Consider the following 21172-nt stretch of genomic DNA (forward strand, 5'->3'; position numbering starts at 1 on the left):
ACTTTGCTATTCCAGTGAAAACACCACAAAGATTTGGCTGAAAGTATCACTCGTCTGGCTGGTATGTCTGGGGAAAAATTAGATATTTTATAATAGAAAGCAAAGTAGTAAATTACTGTTTCGCCTTATATTTTGAAGCATCTCGGGGTTCACTGCTGGGATTGCTCCAATCGTCGGCTTCAGGTGTGGTCTTGTAATGGCGCCATGCAGACTTATTAAAAACCGGAAGTCTCTCAAATGATTCACTTGAAAGAGCCTAATGGAAAAACAAAAATATACACCCAAGGTCCACAGTGTCATTATTCTCACGTGAAATACTAACCCAAATTATACTATTCAAAACATTATAAACCTTAATACATATTTTTGGAATTACATTAAAATTACCTTTTAGTAGTTTACTTAAGACTGGATGAAATGAAAGCTTTTTTAAAGGAATAAAAACATTCACTAATTCAAAACAAGTACTGAAGTACAGATGACCAGAACAAAATGTATTTTAATTCAGTTAATACTGCTTTGAGATACTCGACTGTTTTGACTATACAGTCTTAGACCAAGCACTATTGTTCACTGGGCAATTGCTCTCCCAGAGGGCCCATAAAGAAAGTTTCATACACAGTAGATTTATAAACATAAGCCCATAAAGTGATCTCAAGTATCACATCATTTAGATGCCTTGGCATCTAAGATAAACACTCCAAATAACTGGTTAAGTTACGGTATAACATATTACATGTATATGTTATAACATGTAAAACATTATGTAGGGGCTGGCCCCGTGGCTTAGTGGTTAAGTGCGTGCGCTCCGATGCTGGCGGCCCGGGTTCGGATCCCGGGCGCGAACCGACGCACCGCTTCTCCGGCCATGCTGAGGCCGCATCCCACATACAGAAACTAGAAGGATGTGCAACTATGACATACAACTATCTACTGGGGCTTTGGGGGAAAAATAAATAAAACATTATGTAGCTGTTAAAAAGAAGGAGCCAGTTCTGTATGAAGTGATATGGAAAGATCTCCAAGATATATCGCTAAGTAAAAAAAAAAAAAAAAAAAGTAAAGTGCTGAAATAATCATTTCTGTGAAAAAAAATTAGATTTCCCCCTATATGTTTATTAATGCAGAATCAACTCTAGGAGGATCCACAAAAAACTGGTACCCATGATTATGTCTGGGAAAGAGAACCAGGTGGCTTAGGACCATTGGTGGGAGAGACTTAGTTTTCCCTTTTGCAGCTTTTAAATTTTGTACTGTGTGCCTATATTACCTATTCAAAAAATATTCCAAATATTCTAGAGTTTAGAAATAAATAAAAGTCTGACACCACCAATGAATGAGAAAATCTGTTACAGAGAACTTTGTTATTAGATCAGCCTCTTATATAAGCATATTATGATTATTGAATTCCTATTACTATAGGAAAGCAACAAGTTTTTAAAGAAAAAGACTAAAAGACTTCAGTTTACGAAAATCTGTCTCCTTTCAGATTAGTCCTTTCAATGGATATGCAATTTTTAAAAAATCACAATTTAGAATTATGGTTTTAAAATCAATATTTTAATTTTTACATCTCCATGTTTCATATTTTGCTATATCTGAGCATAAAATCAAGAGTAGGCTATAACTTGGTTTTCATGTAAAACTGAAGCAAATATGAGCTGAACATGAGATGATACAGTGCTATACTCCATTAGTTATTAGAACTTAGAGCTTTAAAAAGTAAAGATGACTTCATATAACAGAAATAAAATGTAGTACCTTCAAATAAATAACAGCATCAGTGCCCACTCCTTCCATGGAATAGAGTTTTAGATCTCCTTGAAAATATCTAGCATACAGACGAGAAATTGGCAAACCATAACCAAATCCAGCCTATTGAGAAAAGAGAATTAATACATTGAGACAGGAACCAATGCTGACACATTTGGTACAAGGACCACTGGAAGATTAAAATAAATTCTTGATTCAGATTTAAAGCAAATAAATTATCGATCCAACCTTTACAATGATGTATGCTCACCTATGGCAAACAATCTGTTTTCACCTTGCAAAAACACTTTTCATATGTTTGGAAAATAGAAATATTACAATTTTTGACTAATGCTTTTTTAGCATTTTAAAGCAAACTTTTAGCAGTTTTAAAGCAAATGCTAAATCAAGTGGAATTTGAACTGGTAACAAAATTAAACCACATCATTCCAAAGTTCCATTATCAGATTTCCTTGCTCTTTGAAGTGAAAATTGAATTGCTAGCACAGGAGTTCAAATCTACCAGGACCATGGCTAACACATTGGGGAAAAAAAAAAATTCCTGAAAGGCTACTTCCTAAGGTTCTGAGAAGGCTACAATATTTTGATATATGGTAGTCTATACATTTTTGGAGACAAGAAAACAATTCCAGTACCCTCCTATATCTCTATGTCATAGAACCCTGTCAGTAACAGCTTGTTGAAAAAAAAAAAAAAGGTCTCAGATATTGACAAGAACAGTAAGACTAGAGACTAACTTCAATAACTCGGGGGGTAAAGAGGAAGATGCTGTACTGCAAGCTTAGGCCCCTCTGATTAAATCCGCTGTCAAGGTTAATGAAGGAGGCAGTGGGGAAATGCTCTCATAGACTAGAGGCTGCATGGGCTTTAGGCTCAGATAGACAAGTGGAAATCCACTTTTTGTGAAACTCTGAGCAGTTTACTCAACCTCTCTGAGACTGTTTTCTCATCTGAAAATGTAATAAAATGATGACCTCAGGGGCCAGCCCTGTGGCCTAGTGGTTAACTTTGGCACACTCTGCTTCAGCGGCCCGGGTTTGGTTCCCGGGCGTGGACCTACACCGCTCATCGGCGGCCATGCTGTGGCAGCAACTCACGTACAAAATAGAGGAAGACTGGCACAGATGTTAGCTTAGGGCGAATCTTCCTCAAGCAAAAAGAGGGCGATTGGCAACAGATGTTAGCTCAGGGAAAATCTTCCTCAGGAAAAAAAGGAAAAAAAAGAAGCTAACCTCAGAGCTACTGTAAAGATTAAATGATATAACAGTACATGTAAAGTCTTGACATAGTGCCCAAGACATAGTAAAACCAAATAAATGGAAGCTGCTATTATGGCTACTACAGAGGAGCAATTTTACTAAGTTACATGGATTTCTACCATTTTCTAACATCCTTCCTAGAGTCCTTCTTCAGGGTAGGGCCTAACTTAAAGGGCTGGGTGTGACAGAGGACACTGTCATTTAAGGGCTTTAGGACTGGCAGAATATGGCCAGTAGTGAAGACAAGATAGCCATAATGGTGACTAAGGTCACCACAGCAAAGAAACTAGCATACTCCAGGAAGACGCCAAGGAAATCTGCCTCCTACATTCCAGCAAGGCCCAGAGCCTGCCCTCAGGTACAGCAGGGAACAACCGAGAAGGCCTGACGCCAATGCAGCCATGCGTGTGAGGAGACAGGTAAGCCAAGAGTCCTGCGAAAGGCAGAGGAGGGGCCTCTAACTCAGATTTGGTGAGGTTCAGGACAGTTTTCCCAGGGTACCAAAGGATCAATAGAGTCTGCTAGGAGGACATTTCCGAAAAAGAAATGCATGTGTCAGGCACAGAGCTGTAACATGGTGAGAAAATTGTTTTCTAGTAGTACATAGCCATGTGCTCACTTTAAAGCTGGGGTCAGTTTACTAACTGGGAGAGATGCTAGTGGAAGCATTTCTTCAAAAGGAGAGGCCACACGGTACACTGCAAGGAATGCAGACATAGCCAGTGCCAGCTGTGTTGTAATGAGCTCAGTGACCTTGGACAAGGTACTAACCTATTTTCCCATCTATAAAATGGGAGGTTGGATACATGAATTTTAAGGTCTCTTACTTCAACTGCTCGCTTTCATAAAAAAAAAAAAAAACTATGATGTAACAGCTATTCTCAAGATGCTATTTTGAGACCTGGAATAGATGATTTGTATTCCTTTTAAACAACTGAGGAAGGCTCTAGATTTGCTTGGAGCGTTTTTTTCCTTTTGATATTTATTTAAGTAGATACCAGAGCCTGGTCTAGGCAATGCCTTTCAAAATTGATCTTTCATGAATTTTCTTGAATCCTATATAAATGATTTCCTCTCCGTTTTCAACACAGTTAACAAACTCTGTCTTGAATAAATGATGCAAAGTGCTGGATTTTATTCATACAAATAAAATATAATCTTACATGCTTATCAGTCAGGTAGGACTTGAAAATGAAAATTTATACCCTGAGCCATTCTGCAGACTGATAGATATGTTGCCATGTTTAATGACAAAGGGTTCAATTGTTGTTTGTCAATTAGAAACGCTCAGCAGAGGAAGAAAGTGTGGCCCTACCAGGATCTAAATGCTGCCATGGTAACCAGAAGCTTTTCTGACTGCCTTAATAGGGCTGAAGGTTATTTCCAGAGTGAGACAGAAAGGACCCTGAAAATGCACGTGCCACCTATACGTTTCCTGCTTATGTTATTTAATATAAAAAGTTTAATGTGTTCATAATTTACATTTTAATTACATAAACAAATTTGGCAGGGGAAGTTCAAAGGCCCTGGGGATTTGGGCCTCTGTGGTAGGCAGCACCCAAGTGCCTAGGACCACGCTGCAGCCATTCACGCTGTGCTGTTCCTTCGTTCACCCACTATGAGACTCCCACCCCCTCCAAGGGGAGGGCCAGGCGGTAAATGATGCTCCGGGAGCAGTCTAACCACAGGGAAATGCTTTTTCTCTGTATTTGGGAGTGAGGCACTCAGCTCTGAGTGTTTCTTGGACACAAATTAGAGAAGAAATCTAAGTCCAAAGGATTCACAAAGAAAATAGCAGCAGCATAAAATTCCCCCTCCTCCAAACCATGCAGGAAACATTGGAATTCAATGAGGCTAGTGCAACAACCCGCGGAGAGAGCCAGCTCTGCCGGAGTCCCTTCTAGGGTTAACAGTCTTTCCTTAAGCAGCAGGTTAAGATGTTTACCAGAGGGGCAGCTCTTGTAGGCTCCAGGCTGGGTCTAGGAGCAGTTGAATACATGTAGTTAAAAAGACGATCTATTTTTCGAAGTGGGACCCCACCACCTAGGTCACTTATCTGTAATGTACAAATGTTAAAAAAAAAAAAAAGGAAGAAGTCACTCTATATGTAGTAGGAGACAAGTTCCTTAAATACAGTACATACCAGACTACTCTACAACATATAAGGGCTTTGAACCCCCAGTGAGACATGGTTCCCTTGTGAACAGTGTACAACAAAGGAGGCAGGGAAGTGTGGTAGGATCCAACAGGCTTGGCTTTGAGCTCCTGTTCAGCTCCCTGAAAAACGGGCTTCTAATGAAGTCTTAATGAGGTAACTTAAGCCAAGGATCTAATGCAGTCCTTAGAAATAAGACGCTCAATAAATGTTCGTTTTCTTCCCTTCCCTCTGATTCCTCAATGTCTAGATACTATTAAATTACCTGATAATTAAAGGCTACATGCAAATAAAGCAGTTACCTTAATGGACAAGTCTTCTTTACCCAGAGTAACAAGGGTTTTAACAGATGGGTAGCCTTCTTTTCTATCTTCATATAGTTCGACTGTTGCTCTCATCGAATTCTGAAATAATAAGACCTTTTTTTAGTACACTGCTGACTCACAAACGACAATCTAAAAAAAAAGAAACTAGCACAAGATTACTTATACACGACAATTCTCTTGTGGGGCAAATATCAGTTGGATTTATACGGCATTGTTTTTTCCTCTAAAGAACTTAGCTAAACATGTGTTTGGATCAAGGAAAAATTTCCTGATGCTTTATTTTGCTTTTCATCTAGTTTTAATCCCATCCACCATACTAAATGCTTATTTTTCTTTAGGGTATTTAAATTATTCAACTCTTAACCAAGAGGAATGTTTTTATCACGGGTAATGAGGCTGCAGAGGCACTGACACACTTTAAATCCTATTTATCAGTCTGCATTTACAGAGCACCTTTCCTCTAAAGGAGGTGGAAAACCTGAGAGGATTCATGCTTCCCACAAAAATTAATCATTTGGCTGATAAAAAAAGGAGAAGAAATGTCAGTTGAAAAGAAATTCTGAAAAAGCCACAGCTGCTGATGAGAAAGTTCACAATTGAATGCCCATCTCGACCTCCAAGTTTTACATCAGTAACATTATAATTTTTGGAAGCAAATCAACATAACTGATTTTTCAGGTGTTCAGTTTTGGGTTTTACACATTGGAAGACATGAAATTTTAGCTCAAAGGCCTTGTGCCTCTAATACTGCTACTGTACATGCCATTAGCTACTGGGTAACAAAAGCAACAGCTTACGCTGTAAACAGTCTAGAGAGTCCTTTTTTTTTTTTTTTGGTCCCTTTTGGTCCAGCCCTTCCCCTCTGCCTCTGTCAGATCTTCTGAATTGACTCAAACACGTAAAAGGGTTACAGTAGCTCTCAGAACTGGAACAACTACTCAAGCAGTGACATGGCTAATGTTCAGACGCATAAATATGCATAAACATGCTTTTATTTTGATCTGGCTACCACCAACAAAGCCTTTGCCAGGTTCGGAAACTAAAAGCATCTCTAATCTCATAACTGAAAAAAAAACAGTATGGATTTTACACCAAATCACTAAAGTACAATTAAGCTTCAAAAATCAATATGTACTAATATTCACAAAAACTACACTGTACACAGCAATTTTTCATCTCAGTGTACAAATTATAAAACCCACGGGATATCAGAAATAGAATTTTAAAAATGGTTATGCAAAACCTTTTTCTTATGCTAATCTAACGAATCCATTATGCTCTGAATCAGAGTAATTTAAAATGAAGACTTGTTTCCATGTTTTTAAATTCCACTTACCTTGAACAACTCAAATAGCATGTGAAACAGATGGGAGGGCACATAAACTACCTGAATAGGTTTGTCTGGAGCTTTGGCTGAAAACAGAGAGAAACCATCAATGAATAAGGATCAAAACTAGAAGAAAGTCAATAATGTTGTTTGTACTCTATTTTCCGAGTACGTGAAAAAGAACTCTACAAAAGGCTAATTTAGGGTTCCACCTCTGACGGCAAGGCTGAGCAAAAGCATATGGTCTGGAGTCCAGCAAACTCGGGGTGAAATCTAGTCCCTTCACTTACCAGCTATGTGGCCTTGGGCAAAGTACTCAATTTCTTTGAAACTCAGTTGAGTTAAATTGGAATATTACCATTTATGTCATGATGTTCTGAGCATTGCATAAGGTTGTCCGAATATTGCTCAGTGTTTTTAAAATTGGGGGATACCCACCCCCACCAGTGACCTCATGGGTCAGCAGGGGGAATGTGAAGCCATAAAGGAAAAGGGCACATCTTCTTGGTGAATTTGACTAAATGGCAATATTAAATTCTGTTAAATTTTGACTAACAAGGCATATTATAGAGTAGAACGTAAGGTTCACATAACTTTTTTCTACTAGCATCTAGCAGACGAACCCCCCGAGACCTACAGTCCTTTCTCCTTGCATCAGGAATCTTCTCAAATACCGTATGATTTCCTTCGTTAAGTAGTAGATAATAACAACAATAAACAAGGACATAGAGACAGAGATTGGATTGGTGGTTACCAGAGGGGAAGGGGGGAGGGAGGAGGGTGAAAGGGATAATTCAGTACATGTGTGTGGTGATGGGTTGTAATTAGTATTTGGTGGTGAACATGATGTAATCTATGCAGAAATAGAAGTATAATGATGTACACCTGAAATTTATACAATGTTATAAACCAATGTTACTGCAATAAACAAAAAATTAAAAAAAAAAATGAATGAGACCAAAGAGCCCTTAGCTGAGTGGGTAAGACGTGTCTATCGAGAAGTGGTACTTAAGAAACATAAGGTTAAAAGTCGTGCATAATCCCTTAAAGATCGGATATGAGGGTGGGGGGAAGTGGGAAGTACTCAGGCAAAGAGAAAGCATGAGCAACAGCTCAGGGCACCAAATCAGCTTGTCTCTCATCAGCCTCTGCGTATTTCTCCATGGCTACCCAAATTCCAATTCCCACCCATAACCACACCCATCAGCCTTTAATTTAGGAGAGGGCTTCTCCTTGAGTCCGCTCTGTAATGTAACTCCTCCATGAAGAGGTTTTATTTTTGTTTTTTAACGGATGTGTAAAATTTCTCCCATTAGCAATTATCTAGGTTGATTCTGATTGGAAACTATTATTAAAATGATACAATGAGCATCCTTAAAAAAAAAAAAAAAGGAATCTTCTGAGGAAAATATAAGAAACACCGAATCCCATGTCAGGCACTAAGAACAGAGTGGGCTATGGAGTAGATGCTGGAAAATTTAGTCCTTCCTCTCCTTGTGACCCAAAATCACTTAAGAGACTGGAACTGCATGAACTTTCTCAAGTAGAACACAGACATACTCACCCATGTTATAATTTCAACCTAACTACTTCCTCTAATAAAGTACCTAACTCACAGGAAAATAAAGTGAACGTTTGTTTGGTTCTTAGCAGTTTACAAAGAGCTTGCACATACATCATCCAATGAAATCTTCTGACAATACCGCGTGGCTCACAGCGTGGGTGGCGTTATTGTGGGTGAGGACACAGGCTTTGCAGAGGCAATGTGACTTGCCCATCATAACAGAAGAGACCTGAAAGTGGAAACCTGAACCAAGAGCTTTCGATTCTAAATCCTGAACCCTTTGATGATCAGTTATTTTTCAAGTTAAGTAATATATACAAATGACTTAATTTTTTTTTTTTTTTTAGTGAGGAAGATTAGCCCTGAGCTAACATCCGATGCCAATCCTCCTCTTTTTGCTGAGGAAGACTGGCCCTGGGCTAACATCCGTGCCCATCTTCCTCTACTTTTATATGGGATGCCGCCACAGCATGGCTTGACAAGCGGTACATCAGTGCACACCTGAGATCCAAACCTGCAAACCCTGGGCTGCCAAAGCAGAGCGCGCGAACTTAACCACTACGCCACCAGGCTGGCTCCTTAAAACTTTTTTAAAAAGAAGAAAAGTAAAAGTCCCTCCACCTTGTTCCATCTCACTCCCCTGTCCGTACCCAGAGGCAGCCACTCATTACTACTTCTGCTTTAGTCTTTTGGTTGATAATATTTACATTCTGTTCTGCAACCCTAATTAACTCTTGTGTACTTTGCCTGTAGGTTCTTTTTTAAAAAGCTGAAAATCGATAGTGTTGGTAACATCAGAACTCAATAAATATTGATCACTGCAGAGCGGCCACAACAGTGGACCAGGACAACATTTCCTTCCCTATGAGTCCAATGACATGATGCGTGCGTCACTTGAAGGAAAATGTTCTCAGCCTGAAGGTAAAATGGATTCTCTTTATCCTTCTCCAACTGCTCAAAATCATGCTACCCTTTTTAGGTCGCCAAATATTTGGACTATATCTTTCTTATACAGTTTTATGTATTTCCTGGAGCTTCTAACTACCGTTCCTCTTGGGTAATGGGACAAGAAACATATGCTTTCCTCACCACATCACTAAGATCTTCCAGTTTCTTATTCTATTGCATGGTATCCATTCTATTAAGATTTTTCAAGTTAGGATCAATTGCTTTCCAAATGTGCTGCATAGCCATCATCCTCAGATTGTTTTTGATTGAAGTTCTAGAATGTTCTTTGCTATTTCTTATATCCACATTATACCTAACATCAAGTCAGTCAGGTAACCTACTTCAGAAAGGTATGCATGGGAGATACATTTCTTGATCCATATACCTCTGATACACTTGATTGAAGGTTTGGCTAAGTGCAGAATTCTGGATTCAACATCATTTCCTCTCAGAATTTAGAAAGGGGTGGTCTTCTGGCCATGACAGTGCAGCTGATAAGTTTAACGCCAGTCAGGTTTTCTTTCACACTGCTGGTTTTTGCCCGAGGTCTGATACACCTTAGTTGTAATATTCTTGTTGAAGAATGAGGAACTGGATTAATCATTTGTGGTAGTTGGTGTTCATTTCCCCGTGGGGCTCTCCCCTGAGTGGGAAGGCTGACTTGGAGGTCTGTGTACCTGGTCAGGACTTTTCAACTGGCTTTAGGATGAACAGATAGTAAGCTGTGTAATCTGGCCTCTGCCCATGAAGATCTTTACTTTGGGCTATCAACACTCATATGAACAGCCCTAGTTTTTCCCAGGTTGTTTTTTTCTTTCTTTTTTTGTTTAAAGATTCACCCTGAGTTAACATCTATTGCCAATCTTCCTCTTTTTTTTTTCTCCCCAAAGGCCCAGTATATGGTTGTATATCCTAGCTGTAAGTCATTCTAGTCCTTCTATGTGAGCTGCCGCCACAGCATGGCAACTGACAGACAGGTGGTGTGGTTCTGCAACTGGGAAGTGAACCCAGGCCGCCGAAGCAGTGAGCACCAAACTTTAACCACTAGGCCATCAGGGTTGGCTCTCCCAGGTTGTTCTTGAAGAAAGTAGCCTGATTTTGATTTTTGCCCAGGATAAAAATGCTTGTAGCTGTCTGCAGGTAGAGTACAGCCAGAGTCAAGCTTCTCCCCATCATCCATCCATGCTCTACCTTAAACCAGCTTTCAATTAACCCCTACCTTTTGGCTTCCCATTCCAGTCCTTTTGCACCTCCCAGCTCTGCTCCCAGAGTCCCTTTAGGATAAGCTCTGGCAAAATGGGTGCCATCTCTGCTGCAGCCTCCTCTTTTGTGGCTTCTTCCGCTCTGTCCCACTAACCAGCATACTTCCATCTGGTTACCTTCAAGAGGTGGGATCACTGGTCCATTGATGAGCCCCCTAGTTTCTTTGCTGTTTTTCTTTGTATTCCTTTATTGTCATTTTAATGGAGCCCCAGGAGCACGCTGAATGCTTAGCCTATCTTGTACCAAATGGCATGATTAGTTATATAAACAGCCCTGTGAATTCAACCTTTCACTCCAAATCTCAGGGAAATGAAAACACCTTTGATAGCTTTGTTTTTTCAGTTCAACCAACATTCTCTAGTTGAAGGCTTGCTCAATTACTCATACTTTTCTTTTCTTTGGGAACATTATAGTTTAGGTGTCTTTCCTTCCTTTTAAAACCATTTCAAATGTTTTTGTCCGTGACTCTTCCCTAACCCTGGGTCCAGTGGCTTTTATGTAGTGGACCCTTAATAGATGTTTGTTGACTTTCTAAAATAAGACACAAATGGAATATGAATTTTCCATCTAAGGGTACATTTTTAAAAGGCAATGGAAAAAATGGTCCAGGTTTTTCATGTTCAAGACTCAAGAAATAATAAAGTGTTTATTTTGCACAGTCATTGCTCTAAATACCATTAGTTGAAATGACATTTAAGAAATACCAACAGAACTCTACATAGGATATAAAGAATTTTATTTTCAGATAGTTCTCCTATAATAATGAAAAAAAAAAACGAGAAGCTAAGCAGAAAAAATGCATTTAAGAGAAAAAGCAGCTGGGTACTTAGAGATGGTTAATCAGTTTCCAAAGTCAAAGGACAAGGCTCTTAAAAACAGTATATAGTGTGGTTCAAAGTCACACTGGGCTCAAGTCCTGACTCTGGTATTTAATAGATACAGTAATAGGTATTTAACCCACCTGGGCCTTGGCATTCCATTTCTGAAATGGACACAGTACATCTCTCACTGGGTTAATATAAGGATTAAATGAGATAATAGTGATAAACTAGTTTATACAGAGCCTGCCACATAGTAAGCAGTCAATAAATGTTGGCTATTATCATTACTAAAAAATTAATTTCTACAGTGTTAACAGAGCTTTTTGATTGTTGTATAGAACCACTTGACTGAAAATATCCACAAAAGTATCCAATACGGGGAAACCAGAGGTGAAAGATCCCAGGATAAACACACACCTTTTCTACGAACCCTGTTATGACAAAATATACACAGAATGAATTGAAAATTTTATGTTTCCCACCAAACCCAAAGCTATGAATTAACCTCTTGACAGCAAAGACCAATCTAGAAATGTGGAAAAATGCAAGTGGTTACCATAAGTCTTATCTTTCCCAAGTCAACCCTGACTTCCAGTAGCCAGCCTTTATTAAATATCTAGTTTGTGCCCACGGCTATATCTGAGGCCCTAGAAACATCATCCTTTTATCGCCCCACAGGGTGAGCTTACAGATGAGGAAGCCGAGTGTCAGAGGTGAAGTGACTTGTCTAAGGCCCATGTCTCCTAAGTGTCAGAATCCGGATTTCCACCGCCTGGCTAGCTACAAAGCTCACATCTTTCCCATAAGCCATGCTGCCTTACTATGGATGCAAAAAAGGTAAGGTAAAAATGTTTATTTGCTTAATGTTGTGGCAACTGATTTCTCAAGAGAATGAGAACACTGAAATGAAAACAAATATGATGGCACGGCTACTTGTCTTTGGAAAAACCCACATGGGTTGCCACAGGTGGCTAGTCAGAAATATTTGAAACCAGACATAAGGTAAACAATTTTATATAAGGTAAAATTCTGTTATTTTTAATGTCTCTGTTAAATGTGTTACAGAAAGGATAATAAAGAAAGTTTACTACAGCTGGCCCCCAATATTCAGAATTCTAGTGAGGACTGGTAAATACTGATGGTGTTTGCACAGTATGCTCTACATAATCCTATCTACTACTTTGTCAGGGTCTACACTGGGAAAGAAAAAACTCAAAAATTCAGAAAAAAAGATGTCAAACTAACAGAACTTAAATTATCAGGTAGCAACAAATTGTTGTTTAGGGTTAATGGCAGCCTCATTCCTCTGAAGTGCACGGCAGAGGGCAGCAGGCACTATCACCAACTATTGTTAAAGGCACCCATTGGGTAGCAGAAGCATCCTGAAAGGGGATGCTATGCTAGGTCACACGGGCTCTACAAATGAATCCAAAGGAATCTGGATCTGATTCCTCCCTGGAAAACAGTCACACACTCTCCTTATAAAGCGACAGCATCTGCTTAAGGTGTGCAGGACCAACCACTGACCTGCATCTCTAACATGGAGCTTGCTAGAGCTAAAGCGTAGTCCTTAACTGTGCCCACAAAGAGTTCTGGCACTCAAGAAATCATAAATATAAATCATCAGTACATTACCCAAAGCAACAGGAAACTAGAGGCTACCTATAACCACCAGCATTCATTTATCTTAGTGATGGGATTCAAAAATCACACATGAGATAGTGCCAAAAATAGTTGTAAAGCTCCTCTCCTGGAGGAGTGTGCTGTCCAGCGCGACAGCCTCACTAAGGCATGTGCTGACACAGCTGGCACCTGGGAATCAGCAAGAACAGGCTCGCTACTCTGGCCTTCGGAGTGAGTGAGGCTGCCATTCATGCAAAAGAGCAATTGGTTACTACCTGCGAATTGAAGTTCCATGTTTGAGAAACAGAAATCTTGACAGTGAGGTCACGCCCCACCTAGACCGTAGGAAGAAACAGAGAATACTAAGATGCTTCTACTCAGGAATACTCAAGCAAAGTCCTATAGGTTCTGGTAGTGTATTTATTCAAAGCAGGGGTGGACCTCGTCTTAGAGAACCCAACAGACTTTGAAAGTGGCTTTGACTCCATACCTTTTAGTAGAATGTAGCAGCAATTGCCCTACAACGGCAGCCTGAAGTCTTTTCACATTTTGATCTCATTATAAGAGAAATACATTTTTGGAATATTTTTGAGAGGGAATTTGGTTTATCTTTAACTGTAAATGCCCATACCCTAAGACTCAGTCATTCCACTTCTAGGAATCTAACCTACAGAAGTACTTCCACACGTTCACAATTTCCCACTCTCCAAACACACACACACACACACACACACCTTCATTGCTCATTATATGGAATATGGGAAAATTAGAAACCCTAAATGTCCACCCAATGGGCAATGATTAATAAGAATTAATAATATAAATATGGAATAAATATATTATACAAATATAATAAATATTGAATAATATAAGAATAAATTATGGTAATCTACACTATGGATAATCTCTAAATGACATTAATACATGCAAAGATCTTCAAGGTGAAATGAAAAACAAGTTATAGAACATGTATAGTTTCAACTTCATTTATGTAAAAAACAAAGCTCTGTACAGGACTGAGAGAGCAGTGGGAACTTTCACCTTTTACTCTCCATTTCTGTATTGTCTGATTTTTACAATGAGCATGTCTCTTTTGTAACTTACAAATAAAAAAATTAAAGTAATGTAAATAAATACAGAATCATATGACTAATATAAAAATCAGCTATAACCCCAATATCCAGAGAGCTGTTTTCTGTATTTTGGTGGTATAAGCCCTTCAACATATTTTCCATGAACTTGCACCATTACAAACTTTGATAGCCTGTGTTAAAAAACTCAACTTTTCCCATACATTAAATATTCTTTTAAAGCATAATTTTGAATGGCTGCATAGTATTCTATCTTATGGGTGTACCACAATTTATTTAACAAATCCTCTATTGTGGAAAACTTGGCTTGTTTTCTAATTTTTCTCTATAAGAAAATCATTGTGCCCATCATTCTTGGACATATATCTGTGCATATCTCTAGTTTCTTATTTTCTGAAGTTTAATTTACTAGACCAAAGAATATGACCATTATTAATTTAATTTACTGGGCGAAAAGAAAGAACATTGTTAGCACTTTTTAGAAAGGCTGTACTAATTTAAACTTACATCAGAAATGTATAAGTGTTGGTGAGGGTATTTTCCTGGGCACCAATTCAAAGCATTAAAATGCTTTAATCATTGCCATTTTGAAAGACAAAAATGGCATTTTTCTACGATCTTGTCTGTACTTGATTAGTAAAGTTAAACGCTTTTCCACATGTTTATTGACTGTCTGTATTTGTTCTTTTGAGAACTGCCTATTTATATCTTTGTGTATTTTCTACCTTGATTACTTCTGTTCCAAGAACGCTGAGTTCTAATAGATTACACATTCCTGTACAAAAACTCCTTACAATAATATACTTAGCTGACCAAAGATATAGAAAAGGTTTGAAAAAGATATAAAAGATGAAAAAGCAACATAATTTTAGGATCTCACTGAAATATAGCTCAGGTATAATCAGAGTTTTAGTCTACTTCTTTGTATTTAAGGTTAAAATTATTTTTCTTTTACCATTGAATTCTTCAACTTCCAGCTCTGGAGCTACCAGGTAATACTGTTCACACAGCATCTTGGCAGTCTCATACGCATCTGCAAAGAAAGACAAACCTTTGGTTGCTACACTAATAACATAGGGACACAGAGATGGATAGATTTAATAGAATAAACAAATAAGGACAATTTCTAACTTGATGGGTTTAGAATTAATTGACTACCACCTTTTAAAAAAATAGGTTTTTTTGGCTCTAACAGAATCATTATAACTGAACGAAAATTTCTCTTTCTCTAAAGTTTTAATGACCATGATAATATCAAAATAGTGCACTAATGACAATATGGCCAGCTGTATACTAAGTATATATTTGTTTAACTTTTAAATATTCCTAAAAGCATTTTTCATGAAAATCTATAAACTCAAGACTATACTTTCAAACACCATGCAACTTGACTAAATTGTACCAAAAAGATATTTGTTGCAATTAAAAAAAATAATAATAATGCCAATAGTCTTAAGATTTGCCAATTATTTGTACATAAAACATCAATAAGTATTTGCTGAATGAATGGGTTTCCATGAGCCACACAATTATGGTATTGGAGACACTACTATTGCTTTAAAACGTCCTTTAAGCTAGTTAAAGGTAACAGGTGGGGGCTGATATTTATGAGTCTCAGGAACAACAGTTTGCTTTGGAAAGGAAAAAAAAAAATTCATAGGGTAAGAAGATCAGGGCCATTACAGAGATAGCTGGAAGAGGGAATTCAGGACGTTACATCCTAAAAGATGGAGAACAAATTCAGAAAGCAAATTGCATTATTATCCACTGCACCTGTGCCTTTTCTCTTGACCTGTGAGCAATCTGAGGCCAGGGTTTGTGTCTTACGCTTGTTTTTAACTCACATAGAACTTAGTATATGCCTGTGTAGATGCTCAATAAATATTCCTTGGTTTGATCAATTTTAAACTTTTTGATAACTTATTTTTTAAAAACAGCTTTATTGAATTATACTTTTCACACAATACAGTATACATTTAAAGTGTACACACAATTCTCTGATTTTTAGTGTAGTTGCAGAATTGTACATCCATCACCACAATCAACTTGACATTTTCATCACCCCCAAAAGAAACTCTGTAACCATCAGCAGTCATTCCCCCCACCCCCACCCACCCAGCTCTAGGCAACCACCCATCTACTTTGTCTTTATAGACAAGTAAAGAAATAATAAAGGAGGGCCGGCTCCGTGGCTTAGCGGTTAAGTGCGTGTGCTCTGATGCTGGCGGCCCAGGTTCGGATCCCGGGCACGCCCCAAGGCACCACTTCTCCGTCCAACGCGAGGCCGAGTCCCACGTACAGCAACTAGAAGGATGTGAACCTACGACATACAACTATCTACTGGGGCTTTGGGGGGAAAAACATGAATAAATAAAATCTTAAAAAAAAAAAAAAGAAATAATAAAGGATAGCCAAAGGAAGTGTTAGTAAGAGGAGAAAACTATAAAAAAGAGTTGCTCGGTGTGAAAGTAGCCATTAAAGTAGGATTGAATTTAAACCCTAAAAAAAAGAAAATTAAAATTTAGAATTATACTAAATTTATAAGTTTTTTCCTAGAGTGTAATAAACCTCATCAAATATCTGTCAAGTACATTTATAAAAAGAAAAGAAATCAAGACTCACTTTTTGCTTTGGCGACATCACCAAACAATGCTACATCTCCACCTAGTGACACGACAGCACAAAGCCAACCAGGAACTCCCAAGGCCACTTTACTCAAACCAACAAATACTGAAATCTGAAGATGATGCTTCGTTATCCGTATACAAAAGCCAATAGACCTCCAGAAAACAACTCCTCCAAGTATACAACACCTTTAAAGATATCTAAACATCACTCTTCCATTCAGTATAAAACAGGAAAAGAACCCAAATCCACCAAATGTGCTCGTTTCCTCATGGCATTAGCTTGCCCAGTAGCACGAGATTATAATAGCATTATTAAGAACAAGTATGACACAAACGTAACATGTGGAGGATGGTGGAGCCCAGACAGAAGCAGCCAACTTGAAACTCAAAGACCCAGTGTGGTTCCCAAAACCACATGTGAGTAAGAATTTTTTAAACATCACTACAAATTACAGTGTATCAACGCTGTAATTAAGAATCATATTATGATCCTTGAAAAACTCAAGACATCACAATGAGACTCACATACACCAGCCAGCCAAAAGTATTTTGGGGGCAGTAATGGTAAAATCTATATTCATATGCATCTTTATAAATTCCCATAGCACACTATAATGCCTTGGATACAATACACACCTAGTAAGCATTTGTTAAATGGAACAATCCTCCTGCCCATGAGAAAGTTCTCAAGGTGCAATTATCCTGATGAAAGATGTCCTTTTCGGTCAGACTGGAAACTAGAGGCATAGAATGGTTCCCAAACCTGGCTGTATGTAGAATTCATTACCAACTTAAAAAAAAAAAGTACAGGGGCCCGCCCCGTGGCTTAGCAGTTAAGTGCACTCGCTCCGCTACTGGTGGCCCGGGTTCGGATCCCGGGCGTGCACCGACGCACCGCTTGTGCGGCAGTGCTGAGGCGGCGTCCCAAATACAGCAACTAGAAGGATGTGCAGCTGTGACATACAACTATCTACTGGGGCTTTGGGGAGAAAAAGGAGGAGGATTGGCAATAGATGTTAGCTCAGAGCTGGTCTTCCTCAGCAAAAAGAGGAGGATTAGCGTGGATGTTAGCTCAGGGCTGATCTTCCTCTCACACACACACAAAAAGTACAGATTATAAAATGGACCCCTAGAGATTCTGATGCAGTAGCTCTGTTGAGGCCTGGGAATCCATATTTTTAAAAACTTAGCAAGTAATTCTGAAAAGAGGCTAGATTGGGAGACCACTTGCCTGGAAAGTCAAGGCTGGGTCATACTAATTCTGTCCTTGTCTCTCCCAGGACATGACTGATCATGGGGTATTGGGGTGTATAACAGAACATATATACTCAAACAGGACACTTCTGTTTAAGTAAAATAACATAAAAATGAAAAACCTTTAAAACATCACCACCAAAATTCAACTATTGGCTTATAAATTCATGTCCTTTATTCTAGAGTAAAATGCAAGTTCTACTTATAATAAGCTTTCTAATAAGACATTTCTATTTTTTAATTAGAAGCCAGAAATTTAAAATACAATAATTTATCAAAATACTTTTATCTGTAATATATTTGAGCCAGTATTTACCACTAATCTTAAAAATTAGGAAATGATTACTATTACCACTGAACATAAGTGATTTTCATTATTTTAAGATTCTGTTTTCAAGGACCATGAAGTATTGATCATAAATTAACTAACAAAACTGTGAGTGTGGCACATATATACTTCCCCAGGCTAGAATACCCAAACTGTAAATACATTTTTTATTAAAAATAAAAAAGGCCAAATCATAAAGAGTAGGATGAAAGTTCACATAGCAACTAGCCCAACAAATCCAACCTAGCCAGGAATTAGTTTTAAGAAGAAGCACATAGGAGGGCCAGCCCCAGTGGCCTAGTGGTTAAGTTTGGCACGCTCTGCTTTGGCAGCCTGGGTTCAGTTCCCGGGCGCGGACCTGCACCACTCATCTGTCAGTGGCCATGCTGTGGTGGCCACTCACATACAAAAAAGAGAGGAAGACTGGCAAGAGATGTTAGCTCAGGGCGAATCTTCCTCAGGAAAAAAAAAAAAGCACACAGGAAAATTTAATAGATTTTGGAGGTTATCTCATTAGATATTTTTTGTGTGAGATCAGCCCTGTGCTAACATCTGCCAATCCTCCTCTTTTTTTTTTTTTTTTTGCTGAGGAAGACTGGCCCTGGGATAACATCTGTGCCCATCTTCCTACACTTTATATGGGATGCCACCACAGCATGGCTTGCCAAGCAGTGTGTCAGTGCGCACCTGGGATCCGAACCGGCGAACCCCGGGCTGCTGCAACAGAGCGCATGCACTTAACTGCTTGCGCCACCGGGCCGGCCCCTAGATTTTTTTATTAGAAGATTTTCCCATTCAAAATTCACCATAGAACTCTGCTATCAAATATTAGCCTCTGTTGTGGACACATGCAATTGTTGGTTTACAAATACCCTAAGAGGCTGGACTAGGATGAATTTGAGTGAGTGCTGAAAAAACAAAACTGAAGCTCCCTAACTGGTCCAAGGCCCCTAACTGAGTCTAATAGGACACGGAAAACCATAAAGCTCAAGTTTAAGAAGCACTGTCAGAACAAGGTAAACATAAATGACCACAAAGCATTACAAAGCTACAGATATGCTTTTTAGAAACCCCTTTAAGTTACAAAGCAATTCCAATAAGGTGTGTCTATCATCATTCTTCTATCCAAAACAGATCCCAAGTGGGAACCACCAGAGTTTTTTTTAAGCACTGGATCCTCTCACCCCACAAACCACAGCCAACTGGAGAAGTGGGGGGCAGAACATCTAATGTAAGGGCAACCAACCTACAGGCTGACCAGAATCCTAAAACCTGTGGTTGTGGGCAAAAAGATGGGTTGAGCCAATTAAATCCATCTTTTGGGAATTTAGGATCGAGACACTCAGGCAGGACAGAAGCCAACAGGATACACTGAGAGTTGTCATGATCTAGAAGGCCTGGAGTGCCCGTCATTGCCCTAAACAAGTCCATCAGTCTACAGACAAGAGAGAAAAGCAGAGGGGCCACGACAACCCCAATTGCAAAGATACACAGAAAACAACCTTGTTTTCTGCTTCCCAGTTCCAATTTCTATAGCTGCAACTGTAAAGTGCTTCCTGCCCTTGGATTACCAGGGAACCCAACAGGTTCTTTTAATAAATCTGTTATTTATCTACCTTGAGCTAACATGAGTGGGTCTCTGTTACTAGCAACCTGAAGAGCCCGAAGTGAGAGCACAAGACATTATTTCTGAACCAGAATAATGACACACTCTCAGGATACCATTTCTATGCTATTATGCTATGCAATAATAGCATAGAGGAACAACACACGCAAGCTAATGTCCCCGTGAGAGCTGACTTTTGTATCAAGTATTTAAGTTTGTACCTTTAAAATGATCTTACCACAGGATTTTCCATTTTATTTCCTGGTTTCTTACAAAGAAAGGAGGAAAAATGGCCACAATGGAAGGCATCTCCCAGAGGCTAACAGGAACTGCTTTACAACACTAATTCTAGCACTCACTACCACGAGTCTATAATTTGCAGATGTGTAAAGGTAGATATTAATGTGCTAAATAAGCAGGAAGGAGGCAAGCTTCAGCGTTCTGCACATGCAATTAATGTTATGCAAGATGCACCCCACTTTCACACATTATACAACTGTCTAGTCAAAAATAAAAATATGGTCCCTACCCTTCTACATGAGTTTTCTATAGTCTGTCTCGAGAGATCTGAGTATAGAATCATTGTTAGCTCATTAAGGCTTCCTAAGGCTGTAAAACACACACATGCGTATGTATAGGCATGCACACGGGTGTGCACACACACATACACACAGGGGTCATTTGGGCTGGACATCTGCCTAGGCTTCAACCATGTACACAGCGGAGAAAATCAATAGTAGAGCAGTAATTAAACCCCAGAACCCCTACTCCCTCTACATCAAGCTTCCCTTCCTTTAAGGGAAAAAATACTAGAGGTAGAGATGCCACATTAGAAGATCAACTGACAAATCTCAGAGGATCTGAGAAGAAGGTAAAAAGCCAGTGAAAAAATAGCAACTACGCTAAAAAGAGGAAGGGAACAGTAAGACTTCGTAAGAGTCAAAGGAAACAGACACGTGTTTCTTCCTCTCCTTGACAGCACTTGGGGGTATTGGCAGGAAGAGCTGGTGAGGCCCTGAGCCCTTTGAGACCTTCTGATTGTCACTCCTGGGGCATTTAGGGGTGGAGACTCTAGTGCCTTTTTGCTAGAAGATACAGAAGAATTTCCAGGCGTTTTGTCCGTTGATGCTCTCTTTTATGTTTGTTCTCTCTCAGTCTTATTTTGAGTTTTGAGCCAGAAAGAGTGTCTGCTTGGGTATTCTGGCAC

At 39.0% G+C, this 21172-nt stretch overlaps 1 protein-coding gene across 3 annotated transcripts in view; it reads right to left on the bottom strand.

Moving 5' to 3' along the window:
- Positions 1-21172, bottom strand: part of PDK3 (pyruvate dehydrogenase kinase 3) — a 62354-nt gene that overhangs the window by 4759 nt on the left and 36423 nt on the right. For 2 of the 3 annotated variants that reach the window (XM_087427127.1, XM_004435208.3), the window contains exons 6-11: positions 15106-15183; positions 6850-6926; positions 5490-5591; positions 4978-5088; positions 1762-1875; positions 117-256 (exon numbers count right to left, since the gene is read on the bottom strand). In XM_087427127.1, the coding sequence (XP_087283253.1) occupies positions 117-256; positions 1762-1875; positions 4978-5088; positions 5490-5591; positions 6850-6926; positions 15106-15183 (622 nt within the window). The remainder of the gene's footprint in view (positions 1-116; positions 257-1761; positions 1876-4977; positions 5089-5489; positions 5592-6849; positions 6927-15105; positions 15184-21172) is intronic. The other variant, XM_087427128.1, reaches the window with a different exon arrangement.

This window comes from Ceratotherium simum, chromosome X (genome assembly GCF_057802395.1).
Source record: "Ceratotherium simum simum isolate JZ-2026a chromosome X, ASM5780239v1, whole genome shotgun sequence".
Classification (NCBI taxonomy): Eukaryota; Metazoa; Chordata; class Mammalia; order Perissodactyla; family Rhinocerotidae; genus Ceratotherium; species Ceratotherium simum.